Source organism: Talaromyces atroroseus, assembly GCF_001907595.1.
Source record: "Talaromyces atroroseus strain IBT 11181 chromosome Unknown scaffold_2, whole genome shotgun sequence".
NCBI classification, from domain to species: domain Eukaryota; kingdom Fungi; phylum Ascomycota; class Eurotiomycetes; order Eurotiales; family Trichocomaceae; genus Talaromyces; species Talaromyces atroroseus.
This window is the reverse complement of record NW_017971434.1, coordinates 2,252,480-2,266,442: the sequence shown is the minus strand read 5'-3', so window position 1 is coordinate 2,266,442 and position 13,963 is coordinate 2,252,480. Positions and strand designations below refer to the sequence as shown.

General features: G+C 48.2%; 6 protein-coding genes across 6 annotated transcripts; 3 read left to right on the top strand and 3 right to left on the bottom strand.

Annotated features, from left to right (window-relative positions):
• Positions 1-268: 268 nt before the first annotated feature.
• On the bottom strand, positions 269-1,536 carry UA08_02890 (hypothetical protein; the record flags this gene model as incomplete). The annotated part of the gene is made up of 4 exons (XM_020264982.1): positions 269-576; positions 646-956; positions 1,007-1,391; positions 1,500-1,536. 4 exons carry the CDS (start codon positions 1,534-1,536, stop codon positions 269-271), a joined length of 1,041 nt encoding a protein of 346 aa, XP_020122332.1.
• A 328-nt stretch (positions 1,537-1,864) lies between these two features.
• UA08_02889 (hypothetical protein) lies at positions 1,865-2,863 on the top strand (the record flags this gene model as incomplete). Its single annotated transcript, XM_020264980.1, has 1 exon — positions 1,865-2,863. One exon carries the CDS (start codon positions 1,865-1,867, stop codon positions 2,861-2,863), a length of 999 nt encoding a protein of 332 aa, XP_020122331.1.
• Positions 2,864-5,377: 2,514 nt separating this feature from the next.
• Positions 5,378-8,594, top strand: UA08_02888 (hypothetical protein; the record flags this gene model as incomplete). Its single annotated transcript, XM_020264979.1, has 3 exons — positions 5,378-5,432; positions 5,528-6,857; positions 7,427-8,594. 3 exons carry the CDS (start codon positions 5,378-5,380, stop codon positions 8,592-8,594), a joined length of 2,553 nt encoding a protein of 850 aa, XP_020122338.1.
• A 1,245-nt stretch (positions 8,595-9,839) lies between these two features.
• Positions 9,840-10,705, top strand: UA08_02887 (Nascent polypeptide-associated complex subunit beta; the record flags this gene model as incomplete). The annotated part of the gene is made up of 4 exons (XM_020264978.1): positions 9,840-9,885; position 10,131; positions 10,225-10,397; positions 10,461-10,705. 4 exons carry the CDS (start codon positions 9,840-9,842, stop codon positions 10,703-10,705), a joined length of 465 nt encoding a protein of 154 aa, XP_020122337.1.
• A 258-nt stretch (positions 10,706-10,963) lies between these two features.
• Positions 10,964-12,184, bottom strand: UA08_02886 (hypothetical protein; the record flags this gene model as incomplete). The annotated part of the gene is made up of 2 exons (XM_020264977.1): positions 10,964-11,898; positions 11,965-12,184. 2 exons carry the CDS (start codon positions 12,182-12,184, stop codon positions 10,964-10,966), a joined length of 1,155 nt encoding a protein of 384 aa, XP_020122340.1.
• Positions 12,185-12,768: 584 nt separating this feature from the next.
• On the bottom strand, positions 12,769-13,838 carry UA08_02885 (Acyl-protein thioesterase 1; the record flags this gene model as incomplete). The annotated part of the gene is made up of 6 exons (XM_020264976.1): positions 12,769-12,871; positions 12,943-13,331; positions 13,400-13,453; positions 13,515-13,605; positions 13,680-13,691; positions 13,756-13,838. The coding sequence occupies 6 exons, from the start codon at positions 13,836-13,838 to the stop codon at positions 12,769-12,771; spliced, it is 732 nt and encodes a 243-aa protein (XP_020122339.1).
• Between the last annotated feature and the right edge of the window lie 125 nt (positions 13,839-13,963).

Here is a 13,963-nt window from a genome sequence, read left to right as displayed (position 1 = left end):
ATTGTGTAGAAGGGTTGTAACGGGATAGCCAGGATGGAAGGACTAGCAAGGGGTATTGGCATCTTCAAAGAGAGCGATTAAGATCCTGGATGCTCTGGATGTGTAGATCCGTGGTTGATGAGTTGTTGCTGTGACATGTGATCGGCCCGCTCTATCAGCGCCAGCCAATCTTTTTTCTATCTCCAACTTTCTTATCGGCACCCTTGAATTGATGCAGACTACAAAAACCGTGACGCTCTAATTACAATGAAGTCTTGAGATCGCCATATTACACTTTCCTAAGCACCTCGCGGTGGCAATCGCCAATCGATGGGATTCCAGCGATGGCCATGCTCAGATGGAAATCCGCGAGCAGGCCTTGCATTACTTCCTTTGCCCCCTGTTTTCCGTTGATGGCATAACCGAACATTACTGGTCTGTCAACTAATACAGCCTTAGCCCCGAGAGAAATGGCCTTGACAATGTCAGAGCCTGTGCGGATGCCCGAGTCGAACAAAACAGTCATGTCTTTTCCAACCGCATCGACAATTTCCGGCAGGACCTCGAGAGAGCCAATTGCACCGTCGAGCTGGCGGCCTGAGTTGGACTTTCTGTTAATGAACTACACCAGAAGTGCGATCGTTTCAAAGGTCTGCAGCAGCTTACCTCCGTGATTTGAGACCACAATGCCGTCACATCCATGTTTCAACGCTGCTTTGGCATCTTCCACATGTTGAATGCCTTTGAGAATAAGTGGACCGTTCCAGTTCTTCCTCAAAAATCCAAGATCGTCCCATGTGCGATTGGCACCAAAAATGCCTTGTATCCATTCTCTCGAGGCTTCGAGCCGAGCGTCTTCGACCTTTGAACCAGAGCGGTCCTCAAACTTGGCGCGGAATACAGGATCTGATAGACCAAATTCCGTTCCAACGCCAGCAATGAAAGGTAGATATCCAGTATCAAGATCTGCAGGGCGCCTGTGTTGGTGAGCTTAGCAGGGATATCTTGATCAATGTCATTAGCTTACCATGCCAATGTCCATGTATCCAAAGTCACTACAAGCGCATCAAACCCGTTCTTCTTCGCCCTTTTTAACAGGGATAGGGTAATGTCGTTGTCTTTTGGCCAGTACAGCTGGTACCACTTTTTGCCGTCTCCGCAACTGGCAGCTACATCTTCGAATGATGACCCTGATGCTGTGCTCAAGATATATGGAACATCGACTTCAGCGCAAGCCTCGGCGAGCCCCGTTTCTTTGTCGTCATGAGCGATAGATTGCACCCCAATGGGTGCCATCAGAAGAGGATTTGGGTATTTCTGCCCAAAGAGCTCGACTGAGGTATCAACCTCCGACTGGAGGAGAAAGGAGGTTGGCCTTCTCCGATAAACATGAAAGCCGGGGATGCTAAGCACTGACCATTTTCAACATTCTTGGTATTCTGCGATGTTTGTAAGCAAAACAATAATAAGGGAACTAAAGCACTAGAGAATAAGCACTCGCAGTTGGGTAGATTGCTTACTTCTCCACTGGCGGAAAGCTAAACGATTGCTATCCATTGTTGCATGCTCTCCAGCTCCACCGGCAATGTAATTGAATGCGCGTAAGCCCAGTGCCCGTCGGGCTTGTTCTTCGAGTTGGCGAGGGCTCAAACTTATAGCAGGAAATGCAAGCAGCCTATTACCAAATTCGGCTTTATGTAGCGATACGACCGACACAGTGTAGTGCCTTGCTCCCCAGGCGCCCCCAAAAGTAAGCTACGGTTGAGGACTCGGCCGTAAGCCCACATCTACGTGACTATTCAGGAAAAATCGTAGAAATTGCTCCGGCTTCGATATAAAGATCCGTTCCTTGCCATTCTGCTGCAAGGGACATATATACAACAAAATGGCGGCCCGCTCCGTTCTCCTTACCGGGGCAAACGGCTCCCTGGCCATCCCAGCCATTCATCGCCTCCTCTCTACCCAGCCTACCATAACCGCCATCTTGACGGTGCGCAATCCTGCCTCCGACGACCCCAACACCCGCCGCCTGCGAGAGACCATCGCCCCGTTCAAGGACCGCGTGTCGCTGAGATCTCTCGACCTCGCTGATCTGTCTGCCGTCCACAGCTTTGCCCGTTCTCTGGCCGCGGAGATTGGCTCAGGCGACATCCCTCGACTAGCCAGCATCATCTGCAACGCCTGTTACTGGAATCTCACCGGTCCGCCTGAACTAACCAGCGATGGATTCGAGAAAACCTTCCAGATCAACCATCTTGCACATGCAGCCCTCGTCCTACGCCTGCTAGGCTCTTGTACTACGAATGCCCGCATCGTACTTTTCGGCAGCGACGCTCATTTCCCCGGCAAGAACTCCCTGGAAAAGTACCCTCCTTCTCTACCGGAGGTGCAAGAACAGGCCGAGGAGTACGATTCTCTAGTCCATCCCGACGTGAATGGGAAGGATGACCCTCTCGGTCACGGATTCCAGCGCTACGCAAACTCCAAACTTGCCGTTATTGCCTGGATGTATGCACTCAATCGTCGTCTGCCGGATGGCGTTACCGCCATCGCGGTTAATCCGGGCAATCTGAGTGACTCACGCGCATTGCGCGTCAACACGCCCACTAGCATTCAGGTGATGTCGCGGGCGGTTATTCGGCCTTTGCGTCCGTTGTTGCGGGCGCTGGTGGACCCGACTATGCGGACGGCGGGTGATGCGGGGAAGGATGTGATTGAGTTGGCGATTGGGGATAATTATCTGAATGCAGAAGGATACTTTACGATGCGGAAGAAGGATGAGAGCTCGGCAGAGAGTCGCGATGAGAAGAAGCAGGAGGCTTTGTGGAGGAAGACGGTGGAGTGGACGGGGATCAAGGCCGAGGATACTGTTCTTACTCTTTGATTATCGTTTTCTTCTCTTTTATTTCATTTTATTTTATTTTTTTTTTATTTTCTTTTCTTTTTACATTTTTTCTCATCTTGTCTTTTATATAGATACCTAGGTACTTAAGTAAAGCGTGCATGTGAATTGGTCGAATAGACGGATAATTGAAGTTGACAGTGGACACCACTCTTTGGTAAGTAGATGAAATGAAGTGAGAATCAAAACTAGAGACTGATCAAGATAATCAAATAGCTGGAAAATCCTCAATGCGTTGGTAAATGCATACAGACAAAAAGCCCTAAAAGCCATATTCGTTGGTCCGACCAATCAGGAAACGCAGAGCCGCACTTGGAAAAATTTCCTAATACGGCAGTTCTGTGAAATATTCAACTTTTCTCCCTCCATGTCGCTAGTCCTATAGCAAATTGTCCATACCTAAGCTCTTGCCTATATCTAGGGAGCATTTTTGTGGGCCTGGCAATACTAGTTTGCTCACAGTCTTGCACACGAGAATGTTGGCCTCGCTTTAACGCCGACATCTCAGCGCAGTCAAATTGCTTCACTTTTGGAAAGTTTCTGGATCTAATCTTGGACCATAAGGTTACGATATTTCTTAAAGTGTAGTCAATGCTAGTATTTGCTACTTGTAGTTCCCTTAATGGGGCTTCCGATAATGCTGGTATTACCGTTTACACGGAGTTGCCACGGTTCATCCGGAGTAAAATCGTAGTTACGATGAGCCTCTCCAATCATTATACAGGCCAGTTAAGAGGAGCCTGATGGGTTCTGGTAAGCATCAAGATGACTGTTAGGATCTACCTTTCCGAAACGTATGTTGGACTAACCATATGTATATATGTGTGTGTATATATATATATATATATATATAGATGAGCCAGGATATAACGCAGCATCGGTCTCGAGCTTTAATTTAGCTCAAGAAAGCTCTTGTTGGACGCTAGCTAGGTGAGCGAAGCTGCGTGCGTTTACACACATAAAAGGTGCAGGGCGGTGTCACCACGCTGGCCCAAGCGAGAGATATGAATGCCGGGGGCTCCATGAAGATATAACATGAATGATTAAAAATAGGTAAAACCTTCATGCCGTCGTTATCGAGGACTTCCCGGCAGCATCAGTGTCGACTTGGTGAAAGCCAAGTACAGTTTCTCTGGCTACTGTGGAGTTGTCTAATTGCAACTCGTGAGACTTTTGAGGGATGTCCCTGATGATCTCGCATGGAGACTGGGTTGTCATGGGGATGGATGAACCAGGTAGCTGTACGAGCAAGAGAGCCAGGAAGCAAAATTATAACATAGGACCAGGAGGGAAGAAGTTTTCAAGGTCGTCACATGGCGCGATTCACGTGACAGGCAAACGAAAATAATGAAGATGACTGCCTGTTCTTTGTACTTTCATATGATGAATCACGGAGAGGACTTTGTTTGCAGCCCTTGATGTCCGACACGCGGCGCTTCCGTAGCCAAGCAGAAGCCGTAAGACCGAAGGACAGTATCATAGGGGCAAAAAAGTTTAACGTCAAACGCTGCAACGCGCCTTTCATTCTTTACAAGCATGTAAACTAGGAAGAGTCCTCTGTCCATAGTCAATGATGACAATGTCACCTGACTTTCACGACGGCCCAGGGTGGAAGAGCCCGAGGACGAAGAGAAGAGCCCAAGGGAGGCAAGCCACGAGAGCAACGAGCGCGCTGCGTTTCTAAGGCAGCAACTTGACTATCATGTATGTTCGCTGGCAGGGTTATGTCGGCGTCCACGTAACAAGGTTTTGAATTATAAGGCTATACCTACCTACCTAGGTAACGTACGATCGTGTACTAGGAAGCTTGAAGTGGAATATCTCTCAGTTGCCCGGAAAGTCCCCGTGAATCTGGGATCTAGGTATCTTGCATGAAAATTGAGTCTGTCCGTCGCCTTTTGCCTGACTTCGAGAAGATATGTAACCGGCAGACAGACATTTGCCAGCAAAAAGAGTTATATTCCTATTATTGCTCGGCAAAAATCCCAAAGTGCAAAACTGAAAGAACACTACAACTCCTTGATAGCTTAAAAGTATGAAACGTACCCAGATATAGTCAAAGAACACAAAGCAATTGTAAGCAAGCACAAGGAATGCAGAAACTAGCTGTGAAAGTCGAAGAAGAAAGAAAAGCGCAAGTTGGCGGACTCTCCCTACTGAAAGAGCATGGACCGACAATTACCCAAATAGGCGAAAATTGAACGGCGAGTTGTTGTAAAAACCACCCAAATTTCGAGGTTCTGGGCACTTTAATCTGCTATGCTTTCCCCTTCTAGCTGCAGGGTCATTTAATTTGAACCATCTAGTCATAACTTACACCATATACAGACACATACCCTCCCTCTTTATTCCCTCCTTAGTATCAAGTACTTGATTGCTGTACAACAAGCTTTGGCAACTGAAGTCGATTACAGCCCAAGAAGGAAAGCCAAAGACACACTTAAGCACATACGAGAAGGAACCCCCAGCACAGCGTTTCTGAAAGCTACTTTCAACATGGCCGCTGAAGGTTTTACGCTCGACGCGTATTTTGACGCGGGATTTCTCGAAAGTATGTCATGTCATATCTCGATTCGGTTGTCTGATATCTAGGATGACGTCCCAACTTGGGTTGTGGAGGGTATACAAATTATATTGAAAGTACAGAGCGTTCTAACATGGTGGTTCAACACCCAGAGCAAGCTATCCCAGACTTTGACGACGTGTTTGAAGGCTTCAACCACGTGTATGAAGAATTCGACGACATCGCATACGATTACGAGTCCCCACGCGATGAGCTCCAAAGAGAACAGACGAGCAGCAAAGACCTACCTGTGTATTTGAGTGATCCTTTCTCAGATGCAGCCTTGCCTGGACCCTTTGCAGGTAGTCATGCTGAATACGCCGGATTTCTCGAGGACATTATCCGTGAGAGTATATACGCTGTCGAGTGGTTGATTCACCTAGGTGGCAAGCATACGCAGCAATTGCAAGCAGAGCTGCAGAAATTGAAGGATGAGATACGTCAGTTGAATCAAGACTGGCAATTACTGTGCCTATACCCGGACCTCACGAAAGAAAGCTTTGAATTGTTGCCCGTGAATCACCAGAATGGTGAAGACAAGGTCGAAGAAGCAGACAGTATCGGGGTGATCCTCGGTGATACAAGCGTAACGAAGTCGGAAATTGAAGACAACGACGAGGAAAGTAGTGATAACAGCTGCGATTTCGAGTGGGTGGATGCCCTAGATTCTTCGAACAGTCACCACAAAAGCGGACAGGCAGACAGCAGCGGGAAAATCGACAGTGCTCTTATCCCTCGGGCTGAAGTTCTGACTATCAAGCATAACTTAGAGCATTCGCTTCTCATCTCTGATTACGAGCGCCCGTTTTATTTTCCAGCCATACTCGCGAGTCCACAGATTCCGAGTCCGCAAACACTGGTGGCCTCGATTGAAGATTTCGATGCCATGGATACTACGGAGGACCCTGTTGTAATGCAGCCACTCCAAACGCAAGAGCCTGGGGAATCATCGGCGGCCTTCAACTATTTCGTGCAGGATCTCAAAGCAGCCATCATCGAAGTTGAAGAAGAGTGCCGCTACAATGATTCCGCTAAAGTCGTCAAAGCCACCCTAGGCGAGATTGAGCAGGACGTAGAAACGGATGGATGCTTTGTATCATTTGCTACAGACATGATGAAAGCCATTCAGGCTGTGGAACAACAATTGAGAGCTCCTGACGCCGAAGCTTATGGCACTGATCCTCTGAGTGCCAAAAGTTTTGGCGACGGGGATTTTGATAACGAAGCTCTTGACACTGATGGCCGGATGGAATTGTGCGAGCCAGAGACAGATTGTTTTGATGGAACTGACAAAATGGATATTGACAATGACAGCCCGACAGCCCGGCAGCATAAGTCTAAATATGTCAGTACTGTGGAAAAGGCGCTGGACCGAATCAGCGCGTACACGATGGTGATGGTGCAGGTCAACAGGTAAGTGCAGTTGGTGCCTGATTTCTGGGGCGCAGATGATGAGTCAGCAGCCCGCCAATGAAAAGCGGCGACTAACCACCGGCGGTTTCCACAGCAATCCAAATCGTCACGCAGCAGTCAAGCAAAAACACAAAACCATCAAACGTCAAAAAAGGACCAGCCACCGTTGGATCCCTTATTACAAAGACTTTGCTGCGGTTCCGTCGATATCATATTTCTCACATTCATTGCATTCGGCTCTTGTGTGCTACTGAGGCGTTGTTTTATCCCACTGCAAGCTAAGTCATAGCTTCTTCCTTCTCTCAGCATAATTTCTCCTACGCGACTAGCCACGCCGTTGATCGTCTCTTTTACTCTTCTCTTACTTTTTACTCTTATTATCTCCTCTGCTTCACTCCACAATGGAATACCATTTTGTTCCCCAAGAAGAGCGGGCGCGTGACGATAAAGGCAATCTCTTACCATGGGGTTATGTTTACAAGGAGTAAGTCTTTACTGCCTCGCCCTTCTACTTATCCGTTCTACGAATGTGTCAGTCTGGTGGAGCTAAAGCTAATGTGCTTTATCAGTGAGAGCCGCAACCCACGACGCCCTCCTGAAGAATCTGGACCGTTTGGACGTCGACGAAATGCTCGCTACGACAGTGCCAGATCTCGCACTCGCACTGGGACGCCTGCGAAGAAAGAGAATCCCAGTGTGGCTGAGTTCAGCAGATTATTTTCTCAGCAACAAGAAGAAGAACGTACGAGTAACGCTCTCCCCAAGTCGTCGTCTTCTTCCACACTCGAAGGATCGAGGAAGGGCGGCGTAGAAAAGGTGGCAACTGAGTGCATACTCTATGGGTACAAGAACAAGGACACAGAGTGGAAGGTTATTGATAAATACGAACGCATTTCACAGGGCATGATTTGCGAAGATTACCCTCGAAATGACCCCGCCGTATCCAACAAGTACTCTCAACTGCTCAGTGGTGGCGATGTCGTGATACGAGCCAACCTCTCCGCGGACGCAAATCGCAAATCAAAACGATATGCCGGTGGCCACCACTGGATTAAAGTCACGTTTGACTCCACGACGGCAGCTGACCGTGCTTGCTTTTTCTCTCCACAGGAGATCGACGGTCACTCAGTTTATTGCGAGCCGTACCATGGACAAGGGCCCGCTGCTGGCGACGTTCCCATACCTAAAGGGTCCGATGAGGCTAGTCGCACGCGTCCGACGGTGCACCACACCCTCACGTCATCCCACTCTGCGGCATTTCTAGGAAACATGGAGCCTGAAAGGTCGACACTGCCTCGGTCGTTTGGAATGGGCAATCTGGCGGCAATTGGAGACCTCGATGAAGGCGATTCCCAGTTCTCGACCGCCACTGCCAGTTCGGCTACTGCAACTGCGACCGCAGTAGAGCAGAGCTCCTCTCTTCGTCAACGAGTTGCGCAGGAACCCAAGTTGGAGCCGAAGCCGGAATCCGAGTTTATGACACATATTCCTACGGTTCGTCGAGCTGTCCTTCGTCCGATTAGCGAAGCCCTTCCTCCTCAGCCGACAGTAACAGAGCGCGTTTTACGATCTATCCCGATCCTCAGCTGGTTCACTGGAGATATTGTAGGTGATGGTCCTCAGTTTGGTGAAGACGGAAAGTTCGACTCTCAGAAATCAACCTTGTATTGGCGTTTCTGGTACATGATCGACCAGGTTCTGGGTACCGACATTTGTGGTCTAAAGGAAGACTCTTGAAATCGCGGCAAGAATGCAAGCGAGGTTTTTTTGGGGTGTGCAGCCCAGAACTGGCTGTTGCTGAACGCCACGATTGACGAATACCCTGCCCGTCAGGACGTTATCTCGAAATGCCTGCTCAATTGGCTTGTAAGCCCATCTGTCTCCTTCACGGCTCGTCAGGACTCGTGTTAGGTGGGAAAAGGTCGGGTATACGCTTGCGAGTGGATTGGCAGTACACCTTCCATCATTTCCTTCGGTGCGGTATCGCCTGTGCATGAAGATATCCTGTGGTGTGCATTCCATGGATATGGATACTGGTAGCAGGCAGCTTTACTTTCGGGTCATGACTCGACATTTGCATTTGTATGGAGTCATACACATTCTACATCATTGCTCGGGGACGTCTGGGGAATTAATTGTACACCACGGATCCAAGAATGGAATGTATATTTTTAATTCATGATACGAGCGGGCTATGATTGGATTTTGTCCCTTTGCATGTATATTAGCGCCAGTGTTCTTTTCTCAAGTTTTCAGACTGTAAATGACTCGAGCGATTAACTAATGCATACAGAATAGACCTATCGATTTAAGTCTTTCTTCTGTTCTTCACACTCAGTACATCGTGTCAGCTATGCCTACTAGGCTGTTAGGGTTTAGGCGAGAAGAGCCGCCGCCCGACCAACGCCAATCCACCACGAACACGATGACTCGATGCGGCAAATAGCTTCTTGTGAGAAGATGGCAGATATATCCATATAAATAGACATATCAGATATAAGTAGCCTTTAATACACCGCATCCTTAGTGTCCTCCGTACACAAAAATGTATACATAAAAGCGGCTTCGTCTCGGCTCGGCTTTTTTTTTCGCACTCCACACAAACTGCTGATTGGCCGCACCAATAATATTCGCAATTCGGCGCCAAGCTTGAATTCAACCAAACTGCGACTTCAACCACCACCACCACCTTCAACGAACCCGACCTTGATCCCCGACAAAAAAAAGCCCCCCCAACTTTGACGACGAGCAGTAACCCAAACGGTCGATAATTTTCCTTTTTCTCCGGGGTTGCAAGAGGAGAACCGTCGCAATTCTTTTTTTGGGAGTTACAAACAACCACTCGAGTCATAACGACGAGCAGCCCCTCTTCATTGACATCAAAGAAAAGAGACCAACGACCGTTGCGGTAGCTGTTCTTTTTTCTTTTCTTCTCTCTCTTACCTCCGCTTATAACCTTTTACCATTCGTCATCAAGCAAACATGGATCAAGCCAAGTTGGCCAAGCTCCAGCAGAGCGTGCGCATTGGTATGTTGGATTCCTTTTTCCTTTCCTTTCTTTTGCGATTATGCTGTGCTTTTCCCGGGGGGTTGAGTGGCGGAGAGAAAGAGAGAGAGAGAGAGAGAGAGAGAGAGAGAGAGAGAGGAGAGGACGTCACATTACGGACAGTTGAGAATTGTTGAGGCGATGGCATGGAGAGAATGGGACTGCATGGATGTGTTTATGAAATTGGGCGAAGAAGTTCGTTGCTAACCTTCACTTTTGTTCTATAGGGTATGTCATGTCCATATCACACCTATTTGGAGTCGATAATCGATTGAATACATCGGCCATACGAATTCAAACCAACCACTAATGAATAAACAGAGGCAAGGGTACCCCCCGTCGCAAGACCAAGCGTGTTCACAAGACATCGACCACGGACGACAAGAAGCTCCAAGCCACACTCAAGAAGATGAACGTGCAACCCATCCAGGCCATTGAGGAAGTCAACATGTTCAAGGAGGACGGCAACGTCATCCACTTCTCCAACCCCAAGGGTTTGTCTACTATTATCAATTTTTGCTTCTTTCCGATCGTTAGATATGCTAAGAAAGCTCTAGTACACGCCGCCGTCCCCTCCAACACCTTCGCCATCTACGGCAACGGCGAAGAAAAGGAACTCACCGAACTTGTCCCCGGTATCCTGAACCAGCTTGGCCCCGACAGCTTGGCCTCTCTGCGCAAGCTTGCCGAGAGCTACCAGAGTCTGCAGAAGAAGGAGGCTGGTGAGAAGAAGGACGACGAGGATGAAGATGATATTCCCGATTTGGTTGAGGGCGAGAACTTTGAGGGCACCGTTGAGTAGAGAAGAAGAAATTTAATTATTTGTTCTGAATATCTTTCTTCTCTTTGTTGTATTTTCTTAAAGGCATAAGAAAAGAAAAGGAAAAAAAAATAGGGAGCAAAAAGAGGGAAGGCACTAAAAGAAACAAATGTGTGTGCATGGATTTTGGTGCATGCAGATGTTTATCATCTATCTACCTAGCGAATGATATACAAGACATACCATTTCAGCTGCCATTATCATTACTTCCGAGTTCTGATAATATACAGAAATAAGATACTAAGCATTCGTCACCTCATCCGTCCACTCCCACAACCTCCTCGCCAACCTCTCATCCACCACAAATCTATTCGCCTCATTCCGATACCCAACAGGCGTATAATACGCCCCATTCACAATCTGCTCCTTGCGCGCCCCAGCCGCAGCCCACAATTGATTCAGCGTGCCCGAGCGCACAGATCGGAAAACGACTTTCATGGACAGCGGCAGCACATAACTGGCGAGTTTGTTGGTTGCCTGCGTCGGATTGTACAGGTCACTTGCTACAAGGCCCGGATGCACGGAGACAGATGTTAGGGATGGATGGCGGCGTGCAAGTTCAGTGGCGAAGAGGATGTTGGCGGCTTTGCTGATTGCGTAGCGTTGCCAGGTTGTTAGGGAGAGGAGGCGCGGGGTGGATGAGATTGTGGTTATGAAGTCGGCTTCCTCTTCTTGTTCGTTGTTCGTTGGTGATGAGGATGAGGATGAAGATAGTGATGATGGAGTGAGTCCGCTTGCTAAACTGGTCAAGGTGATTACGCGCACATCTGCCGTCTCTTCTTCGTCTTGGTTCGCTGTCTTCTCCAGCACCGGAAGCAGCAACTTCGTAAGCAGGAAATGGCCAATATGGTTCGTGCCGAGTTGGATCTCATGGCCCTGCGGCGTTGTCACTGCTGCCTCAGCTAGTATGCCAGCATTGAGTATGAGGATGTCCAGTCTCGAGTTGTCCTGTGTGAATTGCGCAGCTGCCTGCCTGATAGATGAGAAATCGGCCAGATCTAAGCGGGTGTATTGTATGTCCACTGTAGTTGCTGTTGACGATGATGGAGAAAGCTCCTCTCGAATAGACCGAATAGCCTCTACGGCCTTCGCCTCGTTCCTAGCAGCAAGATAGATCCGTGCTGGATTGTGTCGAGCCAGTTGGAGGACTGTCTCTTTTCCGAGGCCGGTGTTTCCTACGAATCCCTAATCAGCCTGGCTCCCCCCCAAGTTCAATCAGGTCGATCTGAATAGCGACGCACCACCCGTGATGAAAACAGTCTTCCCCGATAAATCAGCAATGTCTCGCTCCGGGCGGAATGATTGACCCAACAAACCACCCGTCAACTCGCTGAGAGTTGGCCCCGTGGAAGTCCATAGTTCCGCTGGATTGCACAATCCATAGAATGCTACGCCGAAGATGGCGTGGAGATCCTGGCTGACAGTTGAGCGAGGACTGTCGCTTGCATTATTTGATGTCATTATGTTTTACTGCTGCGATGTCAGCCAGCATTTGCACATGCTGTTCTGTGTTTTCCGGTAGTGTGTTACTTACCTATTTTGATGGTAACATAGTGGCAAAAGAATTATATATCTTATACTTGTATTCAAAATCGTGTACCTAGGCAGTCAAGGGTTAAAAATTTGGAACTTGAAAAGTTATGCGGCATTAATGTGATCTTCTACCGCGGCTAAGTAATGTAATATGCATAATTTCAATGCATCATCGATGCAGCAACTACTACTAGCTTCGTCGCGATACTACAAAATTAGACAAAAAAAAATATACATGGTATGCGTCTGAAGTAGTTAGCTGGCCATCGATTTACTAAACATAGCTGTTATAGAAAGCAGGAAATTCTTTGTAGAAATGTACATCGCGACATTGAGCACCTCGCTGTGTCCCGCCCGGCTTAGTCAATTTTCGAATACTTTGTGCTTCTGAAGTTCTGCAAGAGCCATGATGCTAGGAGTACGAGCAAGCTGATGAGCGCTATTACCGACGCTATTGTTACTGGGGTCAAGGTGGAGGCAGGGGTAGAGGGAACGTCCAATGTCCCATCCAGTCATAGACCAGCCGCGTCGCCAGTCGAAGTAGGTGGAAGGACTTTGGCGATGAACTTTTCGAGATCTTCAAGCTCATCTGGATCGGCGGAATGGCCCAGCCCGCTGTCATATAACTTGTTTAGTAACATCTGGGAATATATGGAAGAAAGTTGACTGATGGGGAATGGACACACCGATAACCGCGAAAATCAACATTAAGCCCAAAATCCTTGAGAAGTTTTTGCGTCATATCACCAAATTCGTACAGAACAACAGGGTCATCCCGACCATGCGCAAGGAAAAATGGAGTGTTCTGATTTGGCAATTCACCCTCTGGCGAAAATTCCTTGATCTTGGTGGAGAGTAGAAGGTAGCACGACAAGCCAAAGATGCCCCCCAATTTATGTGAACTTGTGATACCCGTGAAAAGTGACATGGCACCACCTTGAGAAAAGCCGCCTAGGACAATGCGTGAGGGGTCAATTCCCTTCTCGATCTCGGCCTTGATTAAATTTTCGAAGTAGTCGCGCGATTTGAGGATGCCGGGTTCGTCTTGGTTGCGTTGGGCTTCTTCGAAATCCAGCTTGATTTTGGATGCGGGGTTAGAGCGTTTGAAATATGTCAGAGTGAGAGGGGGAAACAAGTACTTACATCGCGCCCTAAGTGAGGAATGTCATACCAACCCGGCATCGACATGCCCATGTTCTGTTGTACCGTCAGTTTCGAATCACATCAAAATCGGTCAAACGAGGCACTCGGCACATACAACAGTAATCGGAATACTAGGCGCATTGGGAAAGATGAACGAGACCTCTTCGAATTTGTTCCGGCGACGCCAGTTCTGTGCAAGACCGGCCCTGCGATTTTACCGTCAACATCAATCAATCAATCATTGTCATTCGAAGGACAACGAGCCGGGTTGATTGCATACCAGCCAGCTCCACTAGATAGCTTCAAAATCAGCATTCAATTATACAGCATCATAGAAAAGGAGAGGGCGGACAGACCTATCACCCAACCCATGAGCCATGATAACTGTTGCCGTGTGCTTCTTCAGAGCAGGGACGACGAGGGGAGCTCGGTACGACATTTTGCCGATGCTGATCAAGGCCGGGAACCTGTTCAGTGTAACGGGACAAGGAAACGACACAACGCGCGATACAATTTTATTATTTCAACAAAGGAGGGAAAAGAAAGAAAGATCGTAAACAGCAC